Source organism: Aristolochia californica, unplaced genomic scaffold, assembly GCF_029961685.1.
Source record: "Aristolochia californica isolate CCGP_79_NKW_82.1479 unplaced genomic scaffold, dmAriCali1.0.hap1 SCAF_6, whole genome shotgun sequence".
Classification (NCBI taxonomy): domain Eukaryota; kingdom Viridiplantae; phylum Streptophyta; class Magnoliopsida; order Piperales; family Aristolochiaceae; genus Aristolochia; species Aristolochia californica.
Genome location: NW_027182257.1, coordinates 41445926 through 41466669, shown reverse-complemented (window position 1 = coordinate 41466669; position 20744 = coordinate 41445926). Strand labels below are relative to the sequence as shown.

General features: G+C 41.3%; 2 protein-coding genes across 2 annotated transcripts; one reads left to right on the top strand and one right to left on the bottom strand.

The window, feature by feature from the left end:
* Nucleotides 1-883: 883 nt before the first annotated feature.
* On the top strand, nucleotides 884-2144 carry LOC137935422 (BTB/POZ domain-containing protein At3g05675-like; the record flags this gene model as incomplete). The annotated part of the gene is made up of 1 exon (XM_068780077.1): nucleotides 884-2144. A coding segment is annotated over one exon (1260 nt), but the record flags the coding sequence as incomplete, so codon positions are not given.
* Nucleotides 2145-3126: 982 nt separating this feature from the next.
* Nucleotides 3127-20601, bottom strand: LOC137934739 (BTB/POZ domain-containing protein At3g05675-like). Its single transcript, XM_068779255.1, has 3 exons — nucleotides 20146-20601; nucleotides 20027-20061; nucleotides 3127-5028 (listed from the first exon to the last, which is right to left on the bottom strand). The coding sequence occupies exon 3, from the start codon at nucleotides 4984-4986 to the stop codon at nucleotides 3676-3678; it is 1311 nt and encodes a 436-aa protein (XP_068635356.1). The 5' UTR covers nucleotides 4987-5028; nucleotides 20027-20061; nucleotides 20146-20601; the 3' UTR covers nucleotides 3127-3675.
* Nucleotides 20602-20744: the final 143 nt, after the last annotated feature.

Here is a 20744-nt window from a genome sequence, read left to right as displayed (position 1 = left end):
TCATCCTAGGATGAACCTAGACCTAACTTTAATAGAAGATAACAATGATTGTCATTAAATGATGTAATGGTCATTTTAGGCCCATTATGGGCTCTTGAGTATTTAAAGGGATAACAACCATTAGGCATAGGATTGGTGGTTCGGAGCATGGAATGCCGTTCTCACTACCTCATAGATACTCTTGGTTATAAGGACTAATGCATAGTTGTAGGCTGTATCGATTCATTGCAGGATGTCCTGGATGGACAATAGTTGAATGTTTTATATAACTTTATATTAATTCAATTTAATACTCTAGTTCTTGTTGAGGGTCCACTTATCTAGCTTTCAGATAGCCAGTCCTTGTAGCCGGGTTGCTTTCATGTACAATAGGTATTAGTGTAAGATTTGGAAGGATAATGGTGCAGATAATTGGGCAAATATCTGTTGTTGGAGTAAACACTTTGGAGTTAAGGTTGTGCCAGTGAAATAAAAAAGAAATCTGTGGATGTTTTTTACTTAATATGCTGATAGGTTTCACATAAAAAAAACTTTAAATTTCAAATAAAATTTTTAAATTTCTAGATATTGTGCATTTTTTTTTTTGCATATGCATCTAGCCTTATGGTTGAGACAGTGATAATAAATGCTGAAAGACATGTCATATACTGTATCTGTACAACTCCAAGTCTGGACTCTGGCAGTGAGCTTCTACACATGTTGAGTTTACTTGCTACTTTATTATTGCTGAATCATTTTAGCTTCAAAGTATCACCAGCCAACTAATAAAAGTGTATGGTCTGCTCTTCAGTTTTTAATGATTGCAAGATATCTGAGTGTCCGAGTATAAAACATGAATCTTGGAAAACATGGACAGACGAAAGTGACTGGGATTTACATATTTGGTGATCAGACCACAAGTGACATTACTGTCCGTCTGCGAAATTATGACAATAGGCCTGAATGGTTCTACTGCCACTCTGCTGTCCTGGTCAGGAAGAGCAATTTTTTTGCAAGGCAGCTTTCTGACCAACACACTAAATGCATTGAGATATACTGTTCACATTCCACCTATGATCATCATGTACATCTCTTGAAACTCCTTTATCTGTCACAAGATTTGGTTTTGGAGTCATGGGAATCTGTGAGAACTGCTCTTGGGGTTCTGCACGCAGCAATTGCTCTAGGGTGTGAAGAAATTATAGAGAGCGGCATAAAGTACTTGGAATTTGTTCCCTGGGAGGAGAAAGAAGAGGAAGAAATTATAAAACTTGTATCTAGCTTGGGTCCTGTAGCCATGCCTGTATTAGCCAAGGTTCAACCTGTTGGTCTAGATGCTGTTAAGAAAGTCTTCATCTCTGCAGTTCAATTTGCAACCTCCAATACTGATTCTTGCCTTGCTTTTGGGGATGAACTGAAAACATCGGCTCAAGAACAGGTAGAATACATGCTTAAAGAAGATATAGATACTCCTTTGGTGGCAGCTGACGAAGAAGTAAAATCTGAGATAAAAGCTGGTCTTTCCAAAATAGTTTCTACATTTCAGCTTAAATTGAATAAGCTCTCAGCAGAGTTGGACTGCTTGTCTGAGGCAACGGAGAAGGAAGTTCTCCAGAGTTTGATAGATCTCAATTGGATGTGTAACATACTTCCCAAGATGGACTTGATGAAGGAGTTTGTGCTCTGTTGGGAGAATGTCTCAAGTTTTATAATAACTATAGTGCAAGACCAAAAGCTCAGTTCAAGTATCTGGGGTGTGAAGCTAAAGCTACTTGAAGTGGTTGGAAAGGTTTTGGATGCTGTGGGTTATGGAAATGTTATTCTTCAGACTACTTCTCGGGTTGGGTTGCTTAAGATTTGGCTTCCATTCATAAGAGCTATTAAGCCTATATTGGATTCAAAAGCACTCGAGGACAAGATGTTTGAACACAAACTGGATGAAGAAACTTGTCAGAATATGGAACATTCAATTATTTCTTTGGTGTTGACATTGCCATCCAATGATCAAGCCGATATATTGACAGAGTGGATGAAAACAGAACAAGAGAGGTTTCCGGATCTGAGTGAGGCTTTTGAGGTATGGTGCTTCAGGACCAAAGCTGCTAGGAGGAGGTTGGTTGTAGGATTTAGCAGTGTAGAGAATCCAACACTGGGCTTAGAATGAATACAGGTGGTTAAGTTTTTAGTTTTAGTACCATACCTGAAAGAAGTTTTCTCTTCTGTTTTGATCACAAAACGAATTCAGGTGACAAACACCGGATTCCCACGTCGAAAACCGAATTCATATCGATGAGGTCACGTCAAGAGAAAGGTGACAAACACCCATGTGAAGTTCGTGCACTCCTTCGCTTTTGTTGGTGTCCACTGGCCCCACCCCACTCATTTTTATCCGTAAAAAGAAAAACCGTACAAACTACAAGGCATATATTTATCCCTTTTTTAGGTCGTCCCATATTTATCCAAATTATCCCATTAATCCATAATCCCACGCGAACATACACCCAGTCTCCCGTGTATGCGCTTCTAAACTGAACCGACTAGAGGACGAGCGGCGGTACAAAGGGGCCACTCTTATCCGCCATAGAGCAATCACCACGTCTATGATGACCTGAAGGGACGGAATATTTGGGTACGCGAGAAAGAGCAGGAAAGGGCTGGCGGGGCCCGCGTGCGCGTGGTCTTTTTGGGGTTTTCGTAGCGAATCAAGCAAAGAATCCAGGAGGGTATGTGTGATGGTGACAGACGGGAGTGACGTAGGCCGGAAAGCTTTTCCGACGTGGATCCCACGTACCGTGGTGCGACACACGTCAGCTGGATGCGCCCCCCGCAGTCCGCACCAGTGGATGGCTGCTTACGAGTCGTACCAGCGGAATCTGAACCCAGAAGAGAAAAAAAGATGAAACGCACTGCCGATTTTCCTACGATATTTCCTGTATATCTTTTGCTTGTTTTTATCAATTAAGCTTTCAAGTGGATCAGAATTTTTCTTACACTCCTGATCATGTTTTTCCAATACGGAATTGGAAATCCCACTTGATTGACTCCTTTCTTTTAGCTTTTTCTTCTTCTTAATGCACAAGGAGAATCATTCAATCCACTCTCTTCTCAATTCAAACCTGAAATTTGGTATTAGAAAATATCCCATAATTACTTTAAGCAAGAAAATTGTCCCTTTATTACTTGGGATCATTTTTAAGCACTCGATCAGAGGTAAGCAAGCCCTGCTCCCTTTCAACCATGTTTCTGAGGCTGCTGCTGAATCGTTTTAAAGTTGCAGAGGGAGGCCAGGATTAGGGCCAACCTAACCGGTGTCTTCCCACTGCAACTTTTCTGGACCTGTTGACTCTGCCATCATCATGACTTGAAGACCCAACACCAGTGCACATGCCCAGAACAGAAATCATCTTTTACTTTCAAGGGTTTTCTGAAGAAAGTAGAACTAGATTCAGAAGCTATAAAAAGAATGAAGTCCCAAGTTTTCAGTGGAGAGTTGTAAGCAACACTTCCAAAAAACTCAATTCCACATTTGTTTTCATTTTGCAGCAAATGAACAACTCTACTCACCATACATTGGTATCAAGGTTTCAGAGATGAAAGAGTTGCATCCGATCAATACCTAAATTCGTTTTGTGATCCAAACAGAACAGAACACTTCTTCAGGTATAGTACTAAAACTAAAAACTTTACCACCTGTATTCATTCTAGGCCCAGTGTTGGATTCTCTACATTGCTAAATCCTACAACCAACCTCCTCCTAGCAGCTTTGGTCCTGAAGCACCATACCTCAAAAGCCTCACTCAGATCCGGAAACCTCTCTTGTTCTGTTTTCATCCACTCTGTCAATATATCGGCTTGATCATTGGATGGCAACGCCAACACCAAAGAAATAATTGAATGTTCCATATTCTGACAAGTTTCTTCATCCAGTTTGTGTTCAAACATCTCGTCCTCGAGTGCCTTTGAATCCAATAAAGGCTTAATAGCTCTTATGAATGGAAGCCAAAGCTTAAGCAACTCAACCCGAGAAGTAGTCTGAAGAATAACATTTCCATAACCCACAGCATCCAAAACCTTTCCAACCACTTCAAGTAGCTTTAGCTTCACACCCCAGATACTTGAACTGAGCTTTTGGTCTTGCACTATAGTTATTATAAAACTTGAAACATTCTCCCAACAGAGCACAAACTCCTTCATCAAGTCCATCTTGGGAAGTATGTTACACATCCAATTGAGATCCATCAAACTCTGGAGAACTTCCTTCTCCGTTGCCTCAGACAAGCAGTCCAACTCTGTTGAGAGCTTATTCAATTTAAGCTGAAATGTAGAAACTATTTTGGAAAGACCAGCTTTTATCTCAGATTTTACTTCTTCGTCAGCTGCCACCAAAGGAGTATCTATATCTTCTTTAAGCATGTATTCTACCTGTTCTTGAGCCGATGTTTTCAGTTCATCCCCAAAAGCAAGGCAAGAATCAGTATTGGAGGTTGCAAATTGAACTGCAGATATGAAGACTTTCTTAACAGCATCTAGACCAACAGGTTGAACCCTGGCTAATACAGGCATGGCTACAGGACCCAAGCTAGATACAAGTTTTATAATTTCTTCCTCTTCTTTCTCCTCCCAGGGAACAAATTCCAAGTACTTTATGCCGCTCTCTATAATTTCTTCACACCCTAGAGCAATTGCTGCGTGCAGAACCCCAAGAGCAGTTCTCACAGATTCCCATGACTCCAAAACCAAATCTTGTGACAGATAAAGGAGTTTCAAGAGATGTACATGATGATCATAGGTGGAATGTGAACAGTATATCTCAATGCATTTAGTGTGTTGGTCAGAAAGCTGCCTTCCAAAAAAATTGCTCTTCCTGACCAGGACAGCAGAGTGGCAGTAGAACCATTCAGGCCTACTGTCATAATTTCGCAGACGGACAGTAATGTCACTTGTGGTCTGATCACCAAATATGTAAATCCCAGTCACTTTCGTCTGTCCATGTTTTCCAAGATTCATGTTTTATACTCGGAAACTCAGATATCTTGCAATCATTAAAAACTGAAGAGCAGACCATACACTTTTATTAGTTGGCTGGTGATACTTTGAAGCTAAAATGATTCAGCAATAATAAAGTAGCAAGTAAACACAACATGTGTAAAAGCTCACTGCCAGAGTCCAGACTTGGAGCTGTACAGATACAGTATATGACATGTCATTCTGCATTCATTATCACTGTCTCAACCATAAGGCTTGATGAATACGCAAACAAAAATGCACAATATCTAGAAATTTAAAAATTTTATTTGAAATTTAAAGATTTTTTTATGTGAAACCTATCAGCATATTAAGTAAAAAACATCCACAGATTTCTTTTTTTTATTTCACTGGCATAACCTTAACTCCAAAGTGTTTACTCCAACAACAGATTTTTGCCCAATTATCTGCACCATTATCATTCCAAATCTTACACCAATACCTATTGTACATGAAAGCAACCCGACTACAAGGACTGAATATCTGAAAGCTAGATAAGTGGGCCCTCAACAAGAACTAGAGTATTAAATTGAATTAATATAAAGTTATATAAAACATTCAACTGTTGTCCATCCAGGACGTCCTGCAATGAATCGATACGACCTACAGCTATGCATCAGTCCTTATAACCAAGAGTATCTGTGAGGTAGTGAGAATGGCATGCCATGCTCCGAACCACCAATCCTATGCCTAATGGTTGTTATCCCTTTAAATACTCAAGAGCCCATAATGGGCCTAAAATGACCATTACATCATTTAATGATAATCATTGTTATCTTCTATTAAAGTTAGGTCTAGGTTCATCCTAGGATGACTAACCAAACTTAGGATTTTTTTGAAGTTTAACCAGTTTGCTATTATTCCACTATCACTACCTCTCGAATCCAAGCCTAAACAAATGTACAACAGGCCAAAGAAAAGACGTAGACAATATAAGCAGGTTACAAATTAAAGAGTAAATAGACTAGGTCCAACAAAGCAGATACCCTTCTTTCATACCAAATTAAAGTTGGGTGTCAGTCTATCTCAAAATGACTAACGAAAGTGAAAAAGTCTTTTCATAACTAACAACCATAAGATTTTTCCTAACTTTAAGCTATGTTAGATTATTTCCATTAGTATATTCCAACCTTCCTCCCAACTTTAATGCATCTGCATACATGAATTCTTCTCTTCACCTCTATCATTTTTCATCTCCATTGTTTGGTCAAACTCCTTGAAATTCTCCTCATCCATGTCTGTTTCAGACTTCTCCAACCTATTTCTGATCCATCATTAAATTTCATACAACCTATCCAAACCATTTCAAATGAGTGTCTCATTATGCTACTGCTAAAGATTAACGTCCACATACTTTTCATTTTTTTCACCAAATGTTAATTTTAATACTCTCGTCTCTGCTGTTTTGACATTTTGTACATGTTGTAACTTCTCTCAATACATTTGGTTTACAAATATGAAGAATAAAGAGATCTCTACTTATAATGGCATCATCTGGCTTAAAAACCTCCCCTGATTTTTTAATGCACTTGCCCTTAAACAGTAGAAGCTGTTGAATTGTATGAAAAAGGTAGTTTGTTCATTTCACATTGTCAGGTTGTCCCTCTGTGTTAGGAGTAAGTTTGTCTTGGACTGTGTGTCATATGGTTCAATTTTTAGTTGACTCTGAGTTGTAATTACGGAGTTATGGTGAGTAGGGATCGAATTCCAACCCCTTGAATGGGTGTTGGAGTCTCTCTCTCTCTCTCTCTCTCTCTCTCTCTCTCTCTCTCTCTCTCTCTATTTCTTCTCAATTTTCCACTTCTACACGGTATTAGAGCACTAGGATCCTGTTGCATAGAGTTCCCAGCAATCTTCACTCATCTCCCTAAGTTTGTGATTACTCCAACAAAGGGTATGTTGATTGAAGTTCAAGGTTAGATTTTTCCTTTTTTCTTTGTGTCATAACCCTAGAGTCGATGGCTTGTACTACCAATTGAGCAGTTCTATTAGTTATTTATGCCCTGCAAGGATTGTATGTAGCGATTTGTCCAGCCCTGGTTTGTGCTGGTTTCCAAACTTGTGCATGTTGCCTGCATCATCCTCTGGATGTTGACACATCTATGTTATTGGTGATTCTTGCTATTGTCTTGAACTATTACCATTAAGAGGGTACATGGGTACTAGTGGTTTAGCTTGAAGTTTGGATGCCTAATCGTATCCATTGTCGCCCCACCTTGTATGTGCAAGTAGTTTACTATGTTTTTGGTGAATTTTACTGTGCTAGTTGGTGTGTTAATTTGCCTCAGATTGATTGGTGTTTGAATTAACTAGTTTTTTGTGGTAAATTATGGATGATTTGGATGAAGTTATTACTCCTACCAAAGAGTAGAAATTTTGAAGGTAAGGATGTTATGGTGATTACTACTGAACAAAGTTGAATGTACAAAATTATCTAGGTTGGTCCAAATCTGTCCGGATGTATCTTAAAGCCAAAAAAAAAGATTAGTGTCCATAGGGATGACCCTCCCACTCCATGACAAATGACTAGGAGGTTGAACATAAACAAATTATGGCATGACTTGTTAACAACATGGAATCCTGATTATGAAGGCAAGTCATAAATTGTAAGATAGCAAAAGAGATTTTGATATCTCTTGAAAATCTCTACGATTAGGAAAATAATGTGTCAAGGGTTTATGAACTTCATGCGAAGTTCTTTAATCTGAAACAAGGGGATAGCACTATGATTGATTACTTTAGTCACTTGCGAAGTGTACCAACTAAGATTAGCATATACCACCCTTTTACAACAGAAGAGAAAGAGCTTTGGAAGCAATATGGCAGATTCATGTGACCAATTTTTTTGATTGGTTAGTTCCTAAATATGATGTAATTCAGGCTTAAATATTCTGATGATATAACCATATTGAAGAAAGCTTTTAATTAAGTAATTTGAGCCGAGATACTTGTTGCTTCATAGGGCAACAAGGAAAATAAATGGGTAAAAGCTGCTGCCCTCAATATTCAGTGTACATCGAGTTGTTCAAAGGCACCGTGTGAATGAAGAGAAGGTGTAGAATTTTTTGTTTCCATAAAAAAATATAGAGAAGGTGTAAAAGATGAGGACGGGATAGTTCTGGTAGTTGTAGAGGCCGTGGTGATGGTAAAAGTGATAGAAAGTGTGTCCATTGTGGGCATAGTAATCACTTCTTAGGTAAGTGTTGGGCAAGTTTCGAAAACCTGTTTGGGCCATTCTAGTGTTTCAGAAGGTGATGAAACTTCACCAGGCCATGTAGTAGATATTATTCCTGGAGCTTTAGATGAACTTCAACAATTGGCTTAGAGAATGGCATAGTTGACCTCATCCACCATATCCATGATGCTCAGTGATTTGACGTGCACAACTACAACCACCATGGCTAGTTCAGGTATGTTTGCTGTCTATGCATCTCCTACCACATCATGGGTGATTGGTTCTCGTGCATCTTCGCACATGTTAAGTATATCTTCCATATTTACTTCTCTCAATCAATCATCCCTATTTAGACATATCGCCCTTGCTGATGGCTCCTTCTTTCCTATTAGTAGAGTGGGTAAAATTTAGCTTACTTAATCTTTATCTGTAAAGTTCATTTTGTTTGTTCCTAAATTTCATATTAACTTGTTGTCTGTTAGTCAAGTTACAACATCATTAAATTGTTAGGTAATCTTCTTTTGTACTCTTTGTGTGTTTTGAGACCTTCAAACGAGGAGGACAATTAGTTCAGGCCATGAAAGTAAAGCTATTTACTACTCAGAAGGCTCTTCCGTACAATCATCTTTGGCACTCCAAGCAGATGTATCACCCTTCTAGTGACACTATCCACATCCCTCCCCAACCAAGTTCATAAATCTCCAGCTTTACCTTCTACCTTGTCATTTTATTTGTGATGTTGTAATGACTGGTGCAATGATTACTCCATATGTTAAATCTGTAAATCAGCTTGTTGATGTGTTTACTAAGGCCTGGGGAAAAAAGAATTTTGAAAATTTTGTAACAAGATGAAACTTCTAGATATATATGCTCTAGTTTGAGGAGGAGTATTGAATTATATAAAAAAGGTAGTTTAATCATTTCACATTTGTCGGAATATCCTTCTATATTAGAGTTAGTTTGTTTTGGAGTGTGTGTCGTATGGTTCAATTTTTAGTTGATTTTTGAGTTGTAATTGAGGAGTTATGGTGGGTTAGTGATAGACCCCAAATTCATTTTACTTACTCTAGAAGGAGTAAGCAGCAGCTGAAGGATAATTAGAAGAATTAACAGTTGATTAATGAGGACAGGGGTATTTTTGGAATTTTACAGTTTTAAGTGGTTACGGGGATCGTGGGGGGATATGGAGGGACAACAGAGAGAGAAGGGGGATTCGTGATTTGTCTTTAGAGCCTTGCTCAGGGAGAGTGCTGGTCTCTTGAATACCAGTGGTTATGTTTGATTAATTTCAGTAATTTCGACAGTGGACTTTCCGTTTTTACTTCTATTGCATTCGCACAAAGTTGATTACTGTTATCGGAGGTATATCAGCGCTATCGAGGATACATCGGCTGCTCAAGGTTGGTGTAGTTCTATCGATTTCGGCACTGAAGGTCCATCGTTTTCTTTCCCTTTTGCTCGAATTTTATTACTATTATCGGGTTACATCATCTGGTATCAGAGCATCTAGTCGATCCTCATGGCTACTACCAGAATGGAGTCGAGAGTGGATTCAGTGGAGAGAAGCGTGAATTCAGTAAGGGAGGAGGTGAGCTCGATGAAGGAGGAGGTTTGGAAGTTTCCGGCCATGGAGCAAGGGTTGATGACGCTAATAGGGCGAGTTGAACAACTCTTGCGTACCCAAGAGGAATTCACCCGGAATCTGGCTGCACAGAGTAAGTCGGCGATGGCGAGACAGGGGCTGAACTCGGCAGTGGGCGATAACTCGATCCAGAGAGGTAGCGGAAACGGAAGAGACGGTGACGAGGTTGACCAGAATATGCAGAGCCAATTTGAAGTGCGACCCAAAAGGTTAGAGTTGCCAGTTTTTCAGGGAGAAGACCCCGATGACTGGATTTACAGAGCTGAACGCTATTTCTCGCTAAACCGAGTATCTCACGGTGAAAAACTGGAAGTTGCCGTAGTATGTCTGGAAGGGGAGGAGTTAAAATGGTTCAAGTATGAAAATAATAGGAGGGAGATCATGAACTGGGAAGAATTTCAATCCTTATTGCTAAGACGGTTTCGAAGTTCCGAAGATTGGCGTTGAAGCAAGAGACCACCGTGAGAGATTACAGAAGGTGATTTGAGGATTTGGCTTCCTCGTTGGAAGATATTCCAGAGAAGGTGTTGGAGTTCAACTTGGTTAATGGGCTTAAGCCAGAAATTCGGGCCGAGGTGAGGGTGTTGGAGCCCAATGGGTTGGGAAGGACCATGGAGTTGGCCCAAAAGTTGGAAGAGAAAAATAAAGTTATTAAGCAGACTCGGTTTGGGCTGGTTACTTCAAAACCAGTGGGGACCATAGTTGGGGGTAATGGGAGGACCACGACAATGACAGAAATGACGAAACATGGGATGGAGAAGAGGGCGTCATTCAGGAAACTCACGGAAGCCGAAATCCAATACCGGAGAGAGCAGGGTTTGTGCTACAGGTTGTGATGAAAAATTCTCAGTTGGGCATAGATGTAAAAAAAAGGATCTACAAGTGCTGGAAGAAGAGGATATGGAGGATGGCGACGACAGAAAGTGTGAACTGTAGGAAGAAGAGGTTAGGGCTGCTGCTCAAATAGTGGTGGTGTCGTTGAATTCGGTAGTTGGATTAACCCTTCCTAAGACCATCAAAATTGCGGGAAGCATCAGAGAACAACCAGTCATCGTGCTCATTGATGGAGGAGCAACCCATAATTTTATTTCCACTACAGTGGTAGAAAAACTGCACCTACTTTTATCTCCAACAACAAAGTATGACATTCAATTGGGCACAGGTGCGGCACTACCCAGGGAAGGAATTTGTAAAGGGGTTCAATTAACTCTTCAAGGAATAGAGATCGTGGAGGATTTTCTGCCTTTGGAATTGGGAAGCACCGATGTTATTTTGGGTGTACAATGGTTGGAGACCTTAGGAGGAACGTATACGAATTGGAAAACCCATGTTATGAAGTTTAGATTGGGTAATGAGACGGTGGTGTTACAGGGAGATCCCTCCTTACACAAAACTTTGGTTTCACTCAAGGTAATGATGCGTACTATCAAGCATGAGGGACATACGATTCTTGTGGAGTTGGGAAGTACCACAGTGGCATCGTCACAACCGAAGGAGGACACGACAACGATGGTGATGAGAGTTTTGACGAAGTTTGGGGATGTTTTTGCTATGCCCCAAGAGTTACCACCAAAACGGGGAAAAGGAACATTCCATAACTTTGAAGGATGGAGCTTCACCGGTGAGTGTTCGTCCATATCGGTACCCCCAAATACAAAAAGATGAAATAGAGAGATTGGTAGGAGAAATGTTGGCTACTGGAATAATACAGCTTAGCACTAGGCCCTTTTCAAGTCCCGTGCTATTAGTCAAGAAGAAAGATGGAAGCTGGAGATTTTGTGTAGACTATAAAGCCCTTAACAAGGAAACTATTCCGGATAAGTTTCCCATTCCAGTGATCGATGAGTTGTTAGATGAGCATTATGGAGCACAAGTTTTTTCGAAGCTGGACTTGAAGTCAAGATACCACCAAATCAAAATGAAAACAGCTGATGTGCACAAGACAGCTTTCCGAACTCATGAAGGACACTACGAATTCTTGGTCATGCCTTTTGGGCTTACCAATGCACCGGCTACATTTCAATCCCTTATGAATGAGTATTCAAACCTTTTCTCCGGCGATTTGTATTGGCATTCTTTGATGATATTCTGATATATAGTCCAAGTTGGAGTGCTCACTGTGATTATTTAGTGGCTGTTTTGGAGAAATTAAAAGAACACAGGTTGTATGCTAATTCTATGAAGTGTTCTTTTGGGAGAGAACAGATAGAATACTTGGGACATATCATCTCTAGAGAGGGGGTATCAGTTGATCCTAGTAAGATACAGGCTATGGTTGATTGGCCAGCACCAACCACACTTAAGGAATTAAGGGGTTCCCTTGGTCTTACAGGATACTATCGGAAATTTGTTTCAGGTTATGGAGATATTGCTAGACCCTTGACAGATCAATTAAAAAAAGATAGATTTAGGTGGTCGGATGACGCAACCGAGGCGTTTGAGTGTTTGAAGGAAGCCATGACTACGGTACCAGTTTTGGCTCTACCTGATTTTTTGAAGTTATTTATTGTGGAGACTGACGCTTCTGGATATGGGCTAGGGGCTGTTCTATTGCAAGATCAACGGCTGATTGCATTTTTTAGTCAAGTATAGAGTGAACGAGCCCAACTGAAATCTATTTATGAAAAAGAGCTAATGGTCATTGTGTTGGCTATTCAAAAATGGCGTCCTTATCTGCTTGGAAAGCGGTTTTTGGTGTGCACTGACCAGCAAAGTTTAAAATTCTTGCTAGAACAGCGTCTCGTAAGTGTTGAATATCAACGCTGGTTGGTGAAATTGATGAGCTATGACTTTGACATTCAATATTGCCGAAGGGCAAGTAATAGAGTGGCGGATGCACTCTCTCGCAAACTTGACATGATGAGTATAGCTGTAGTTTCTGGGGTGAAATGGCTAGATATGGATGTTTTACAACAAGAAGTGGAAGCGGACTCGTTCTTACAACAAATTCTCACACAGTTGGCAGCTGGTGACAAGGTAGTAGGGTTTCAAGTTGACCATGGGCAACTCTTTTACAATGGTAGGTTGGTTTTATTTGTGACTTCTTCCTTAATTCCAACCTTATTGCATGAATACCACTTGCACACCTATTGGGGATCATTCGGGAGAGATTAAAATATATAGAAGAATGGCTGATAACTTATATTGGCCGGGAATGAAAAAAAAAGTGACTGAATTCGTTCAGAATTGTGAGGTTTGCCAAAAGAACAAACACTTGGCAAGGTCCTCAGCTGGTCTTCTACAGCCTATTGACTTACCAGAGCTGGTTTGGGAGGATTTGACCATGGACTTTATTGAAGGGTTGCCAAGGTCAGAGGGCGTTGATACTATTATGATGGTGGTGGATAGGTTGAGCAAGTATGCTCATTTTTTTGTGTTGAGGCACCCATTTACAGCCAAAACTGTAGTTGATCTATTTGTGAGACAGGTGATTCGATTGCATGGGGTGCCCAAGTCTATTATTTCGGATTGGGACAAGGTGTTTATGAGTCATTTATGGCAGGAACTCTTTTATCTCCAAGGGACTGATTTGAGACACAACACCGCCTACCACCCTCAAACAGATGGTCAATTTGAAATGGTTAACAGGTGTTTGGAGACCTATCTTCGATGTTTCGCTTCTGACAGACCAAAAACTTGGGCGAAATGGTTGTCCTGGGTGGAATATTGGTATAACACCAGCTTTCATTCTTCTATGGGTACCACTCCATTCCGAGTCTTATATGGACGTGACCCTCCGTCCTTATTGCACTATAAGTTCGAGACAGCTACAATTTCTGAAGTCGAACATATTTTAGAGGAACGGGATGCGAATCTTGACAATTTGAAGATGCAATTACTGCGGGCTCGGCAGAGAATGAAGGCCACGACTAATCTTGAAAGGAGGGATGAAGAGTTTCAGGTTGGGGATCGTGTGTTTTTAAAACTCAGGCCCTATCAACAACGCTCCTTGACCACTCTGCGCAATGAGAAGTTGGCAGCACGTTTTTATGGCCCTTTTGAGGTGGTGTCACGAGTTAGAAGAGTTGCTTACAAACTGCAACTCCCACCAGGGTCCTCCGTGCATCCGGTGTTTCATGTCTCCCAACTTCATCGAGCAAAAGGAATATCACATTTATCTTCAATTGTCCCTCCACAATTGACTGCTGAATTAGAAATGTTGGTTGAACCTGCTGCCATTTTGAATATACGAAGAGTGGAAAAAAATGGGCAGCAGCAGTTGGAGGTTTTGGTGCAATGGAAGGACCTACCAGAGTTTGAAGCCACTTGGGAGGATTTTGAAGCAATGAGGCTCCAATTTCCAGCTTTTCACCTTGAGGACAAGGTGAAAGTTTGGGCGGGGGTTAATGATAGACCCCAAATTCGTTTTACTTACTCTAGAAGGATTAAGCAACAGCTGAAGGATAATTAGAAGAATTAACAGTTGATTAATGAGGACAGGGGTATTTTTGGAAATTTACAATTTTAAGTGGTTACGGGGATCGTGGGGGGATGTGGAGGGACAGCAAAGAGAGAGAAGGGGGATTCTTGATTTGTCTTTAAAACCTTGCTCAAGGAGAGTGCTGGTCTCTCGAATACCAGTGGCTATGTTCGATTAATTTCAGTGATTTCGACAGTGGACTTTCCGTTTTTACTTCTATTGCATTCGCACAAAGTTGATTACTGCTATTGGAGGTATATCAACGCTATCGGGGATACATCGGCTGCTCAAGGTTGGTGTAGTTCTATCGATTTCGGCATTGAAGGTTCATCGTTTTCTTTCTTATTACTGTTATCGGGTTACATCAGTTAGGTATAGAGGGACATTTATATAGTTTTGACACATTATGACATCAAGTGAGGGTTAATAAGGAAGGGTCGAATTCCAGACCCCTCAATGAGTCCTAGAGGTGACACAGTTTTCGTCTCTCTCATGTTCTCCTTTCTTCTCTCAGAAGAAGAATAATTCCCAAGAAACTTCAAGCAGTGTATAAATGAAATCTACTTTCTTTTTCCAAACTAAGTGCATGTAATTGAAGACAGTGTTAAGCTGTTGTTTCAGCTGAATATGCTTACCCAACCATAATGAAGGAGGCATAAATCTCAGTAACTGTCAGAGGTGGTTCCGGTCCACCTCTCTTGATTAGGTTGGCTTTCCGTATTTAAACAACTAGTCTTTTACGTTGTATTGGCCAGCCTCTTGACATGGTATTAGAGCTGGATTCGTCCGAAGAGTGACAAAGCATCTCCGTCCGAAGGTTTTCCGCCCGAAGTATCCCTGTCCGACGACCTGCGCTGTCCGACAACTCTGAGTTCAGCAGCGCTTTTGGGGGTTGTTAGAAAACACCGTCTGAGCTCGGAGAAGTCGTCGGAAAAGCTCCAACGGGTGGTTTTGTTGCCGGGAAAGGAGTTCTCGTTGGAAGGGGAAAAGAAAAGGTTCGTTTTTTTTTTCCGCCCTCTGTTCACATACAATTAAGAGGAAAATTATTTGCATAAGGTCGTTCTGAAATTTTCAGAAACCTTGGGGGCCGATTTGGAATTTCTGAAGGTTTTGGGGTAAATTTAGAATTTCTGATATTTTGGGGGTAGATCTGGAATTTCTGAAGGTGTGGGGGTATATTTCGAATTTCTGATAGTTTGGGGGCAGATCTTGAATTTCTGAAGGTGTGGGGGTCTATTTGGAATTTCTGATATTGCGGGGGTAGATGGGGAATTTTGTTGGATCCGATCTGATCATGTCAGGAGACAAGTTAGATTTATCTCCTATTCGGTTCACGGGCAAAAACTACGGTGCTTGGGAATTTCAGTTCCGGTTATTGATGGGAGTGATCCGACACCTGGCAGTGATGACACATTGTCAAAATGGGTCATCCTGGATGCTAGAGTCATGACCTGGATACTTGGATCCATTGAGCCTCATCTAGTCCTTAATCCGAGGTCCTACAAAACTGCAGCAGATATGTGGAATTACCTCCACAAGGTTTATCGTCAAACCAGCACGGCCTGTCGATTTCAAGTTGAATATGAAATGGCAAATTTCACGCAAGGCAGTCGTTCCATTGAAGAATATTTCTCGGGCTTCCAAAATCTGTGGGCTGACTACACTGACATTGTTTATGAGGATGTCCTTGTTGCTGCTCTCTTTGTTGTGCAAGACGTACATGAAACCAGTAAAAGGGATCAATTCTTGATGAAGCTCCGTCCAGAATTTGAGATTGCTCGGTCACATCTGATGAATCGTCATCCAGTGCCGTCACTGGATGCCTATTTGAGTGAACTTCTCAGGGAGGAGCAGTGCATTGCTACTCAGGCTGGCATGGAACATCGAGTCCAGGCTGATATCTCGGCTCCTGTAGCTTATGTAGCACAAGGAAGAAATAAGGGTCGGGACACGAGTTCTGTTCAGTGCTTCCACTACAAGGCATATGGTCACTTTGCTCGGTAATGCCCCAAGAGGTCTTTTAGCTACTACAAGAAGTTGGGTCATTTCATCGCAGTTTGTCCTACACGCCCTGAAAGGAGGAAGAATACAGCTTATCATGCCTCCACTAGTACTTCGAGTTTTGCAGCATTGCCGCCTGCCGTCCCAGTCACTACCATTCCAGTTCCTCCAGCACCTGCAAGTTCAACCACCCTCACTCCTGAAATGGTATAACAGATGATCATATCTGCCTTTTCTACTTTTGGTATCTCAGGTAAGCAGAAACTCTTGACTCAACCATGGTATTTTGATTCTGGTGCCTCTAACCACATAACCAACAATGTTGTATCTTTTTCTGAATGTCAGAAAGTATGATGGCAACCTGCACATCAACACTGTTGATGGCGGCAGCACTCTGCCTATCAGTGTTGTTGGTGATCTCTCTCCGTCTTTAGCTAATGTCTTAGTGTCTCCTGACCTATCAACAAACATTTTGTCTGTTGGTCAATTGGTTGATAAAAACTGTAATGTTCAATTTTCTCGCTCTGGCTGTGTTGTGCAAGATCAAGCGTCGGGGAAGGTGATCGTGAAGGGGCCTAAAGTGGGCAGGCTATTTCCACTTAAAGTCTTTCTATCCACTGTTATTCCACGTTCACCTGTACTTTCTTTTGCTTGTAATGTTGTTGGGTCTGGCACTACGATGTGGCGTAGACGTCTAGGCCACCCAAACTCAGTTGTACTTCGTACATTGTTTAAATCGGGTTTATTAGGCAATCAAGACTGCACTTCTCTTGATACTTATTTTGACTGTTCATCATGTAAACTTGGCAAAAGTAAAGCTCTACCATTTCCGCATCATGTCTCGGATGTTTCCCACTGCTTTGACCTTATTCATAGTGATGTCTGGGGAATTGCTCTTGTTGTCTCGCATGCACAAATTAAGTACTTTGTCGCCTTTATTGATGACTTTAGTCGATTTACCTGACTCTACTTCTTACGGCTAAGTCTGAAGTTTTTGTCGTTTTTAAGAGATTTCTTGTACTCATTGAAACACAGTTCTCTACTCACCTTAAAGTACTCCGCTCTGACTCTGGATGCGAGTACATGTCGGCGGAATTCCAGGAATTTCTTCAAAGCAAAGGCATTATCTCTCAGCGTTCTTGTCCCTCGACACCACAACAAAATGGTGTTGCTGAGTGGAAAAATCATCACCTTCTTGATATGGTCCACACCCTTCTCATTGAATCATCCTTTCCTCCTAGGCTTTGGTGCGAAGCTCTCTCTACCTCCATTCATTTAATCAACCGCCTGCCCTCGCCTATCTTGCATCATGTCTCTCCTTTTGTTAAATTATTTGATTATTCTCCGTCCTACATTGATCTTCGGACGTTCGGTTGTGTTTGTTTTGTGCATCTATCTGATCATGAACAGCATAAGCTTACAACCCAATCGGTTATGTGTGCATTTCTTGGGTATGCCGGTTCTCAAAATGGTTATGTTTGCTATGATCCCCAGGCGCGTCAAGTTCGTGTTTCTCGGAATTTGGTCTTTTTGCATTAGATGTGACCGAGCAATCTCAATCCTGGCCATTGCATCAGATGGATGTGAAGAATGTCTTTCTCCACGGTGATCTGCAAGAAGATGTCGACAAAAAGTTTCCCTCGGGTATGTCTACATCCTCTCCTGATCATGTCTGCAAGCTACGTCGTCCTTTGTATGGGCTTAAACAAGTCATCGGGGCTTGGTTTGAGAAGTTTCACGGCACACTTATCCTCCAAAAGTTTACCCAGAGTCAGTATGATTCATCTCTCTTCTATCATAAGTCTACCGCGGGCATAGTCATTCTCTTGGTTTATGTGGATGACATCATCATTACTGGCACTGACTTTGGACTGATTACCAAGCTTCAGAAGGTGTTGCGTGCCACTTTTTATATGAATGATCTTGGAAAACTCACATACTTCTTAGGGCTGGAAGTACATCACACACCCAAAGGTATTTTCTTAAACCAGCACAAGTATATTCAAGATCTTATTACTCTCACTGGGTTGGAGGACACATCTTCGATGGCTACCCGATGGAGGTCAATGTCAAATATAGGAAAGATGAAGGGACTATCCTTGATGATCCGACTATCTTTCAACGACTGGTCAGGAGTCTCATATACTTGACTACTACTCGCCCAGACATCTCCTATGTTGTTCATCAGGTCAGTCAGTTTATGTCATCTCCTCGGCACCTTCATCTTGCGACAGTTCAGCGCATCATCCGCTATCTGTGCGGTTCCCCTGCTTGTGGCTTATTCTTTCCTACCGGCTCCGCATTACGTCTGGTTGCCTACAGTGATGCTGATTGGGCAGGGTGCCCCGATACCCGCCGCTCTACTACAGGCTGGTGTATGTTTTTAGGGGATGCACTGATTTCTTGGAAATGTAAGAAACAAAACCGGGTGTCCAAGTCATCTACCGAGGCCGAGTATCGTGCTATGTCTACTGCGTGTTCTAAAGTTATTTGGCTTCGCGGTCTTCTTGCTGAGCTCCAGTTTCCTCAACCCTCATCTACACCGCTTCTTGCAGATAATACAAGTGTTATCCAGATTGCGGCCAATCCAGTTTTCCATGAGCGTACCAAGCATATTGAGGTTGACTGTCACTCTATCTGCGACACTTTGGAGCGCCGAGTAATATCTCTTCCGTACATTTCTTCGGATCTTCAAGTGGTTGATGTCTTCACCAAAACATTGTCTCAATCCCGACATAATTTTTTGGTTGGCAAATTGTTGTTGGTTGACTCACCAGCATCAATTTGAGGGGGGATGTTACAATATCTTAAAATGTATATTAGATATAATTTATGTTCATAATTGTAGTATAATTTGGTTATGTACATAGGGTTATTAGATTAGGCTTAATGGGATGGGTGACATTGTATTGGGCCAATGGGTCATTTTGTAACAGGAAAACCTAAAGCTTAAATACATAATGAAAGGGGGAAAAACCCCAACGGGAAGAATTTATCTTTCGTCTCTCGTGTTCGTTGTCTTTGCCGAGAAACCAAAGAGCTCAACGCTCTTTCTCGTTTGGTGGTTTGGACTGTTCTGTCAGTCCCGTGAGATAGTGGTGGTTTTGTCCACCACCGTAGGAGTTGTGAGCTCGTTGTGCCGTTAGCCTGTCCAACGCAATCCATCTCCGTGAAGACCAGTGTTCCGTGGGATAGTTCATTGTCGGAAACAAATATCGGCATGGTATCAGAGCCAAGTTTGGCATGTCCCGCCTTCGAATCCTACAAGGAGTTGTAAGGGGTGGGGTGGGTGTCAGAGGTGGTTCCAGTCCACCTCTCTTGAAACACAAATTCTAGAGTCATCGGAAATCCTAAATCAAATAAGGTTTTGGAAGTGGTGATTCAGCAGATGGACCTACTCGTTGGGCAACTCAATTTCCAAAATCCTCGAATTAAACAAATGAAGAAATACTAGAAATGCAGATAGAAACAAGCCACTAGCACAGCCGCACCAAACTGAACCAGGAATGTAATCGTAAAGAAAAAAAAAAAGGTTCAGAATAGAGAAAACAACTCAACACAATCGTCCTCCATCGTGTAAAACAATCATATTCAAATTTCAGGTTCCAAGAATCAGCCAATTTCAAAACAGCTACATGAGTAAAATCAGAGACTTGATAAAAAAAATTCGTAGAGAAAAAAAGATATGAATCAAAACCACTAAAAGATAGCAGCAACTTGCGGAATAAGCAAACAAGTTAACCACAACCCAAGACGATCCAGATAAGTTCAAGATGCTCCTTACCTGCAAAACTTGCCGGTCGAGGAGATTTTCCGAAGCTGCAAATGGGGACCGGGGGGAAGTGAGAACAAATACAGAAACATGCTAAAAAAGAACAAAGGAGGGTCTGAGAGAAATCAAACCGTCAATTTTTTATACAAGATTAGAGATGGAAATCATGGGAACGGTCGATAAGTCGGTGTTTGTCTTTCTGGGTATCGCATTTCGTTGGAACTATATGCGTTTCTGAACGTCTCGATGAGAAAATGCCATCTGCTGCATACCAAAGAATTAAGGTTGTCGAACACCTTTCTTTAATCTTTTTTTTCATCGGGAAAAGGGTACCCAACAAACTTAATCCACGGTAACAGTTCGCACGACACTTCTAATATAATCAGGTAAGAATTAGCAGAGAACAGTAAAGTAATAAATTCAAAGACCGCGAGGGAAGAGAATTCTTTCTCCGATTTCACATGATGATGCGGGAGGAGATGAAGCCAGTTGACCGGCATCCCACTTCTGCAAAGTGGGAGTATATAATTTGGATTGATGATAGCCAAGAAGCTGCGACAAGAACACACAAAAGAAACAGTAACTGAAGTGATCCTGAGAGTGATCGGAGAGAAAATGAATTATCACGAGAATACGCCTGCGTGGGCCCATATAGATATTAGCCACAAGTCTTATCTATGGGGCCCATATAGATATTAGAGACAACTCTTATCTATGGGGCCCATTAAAC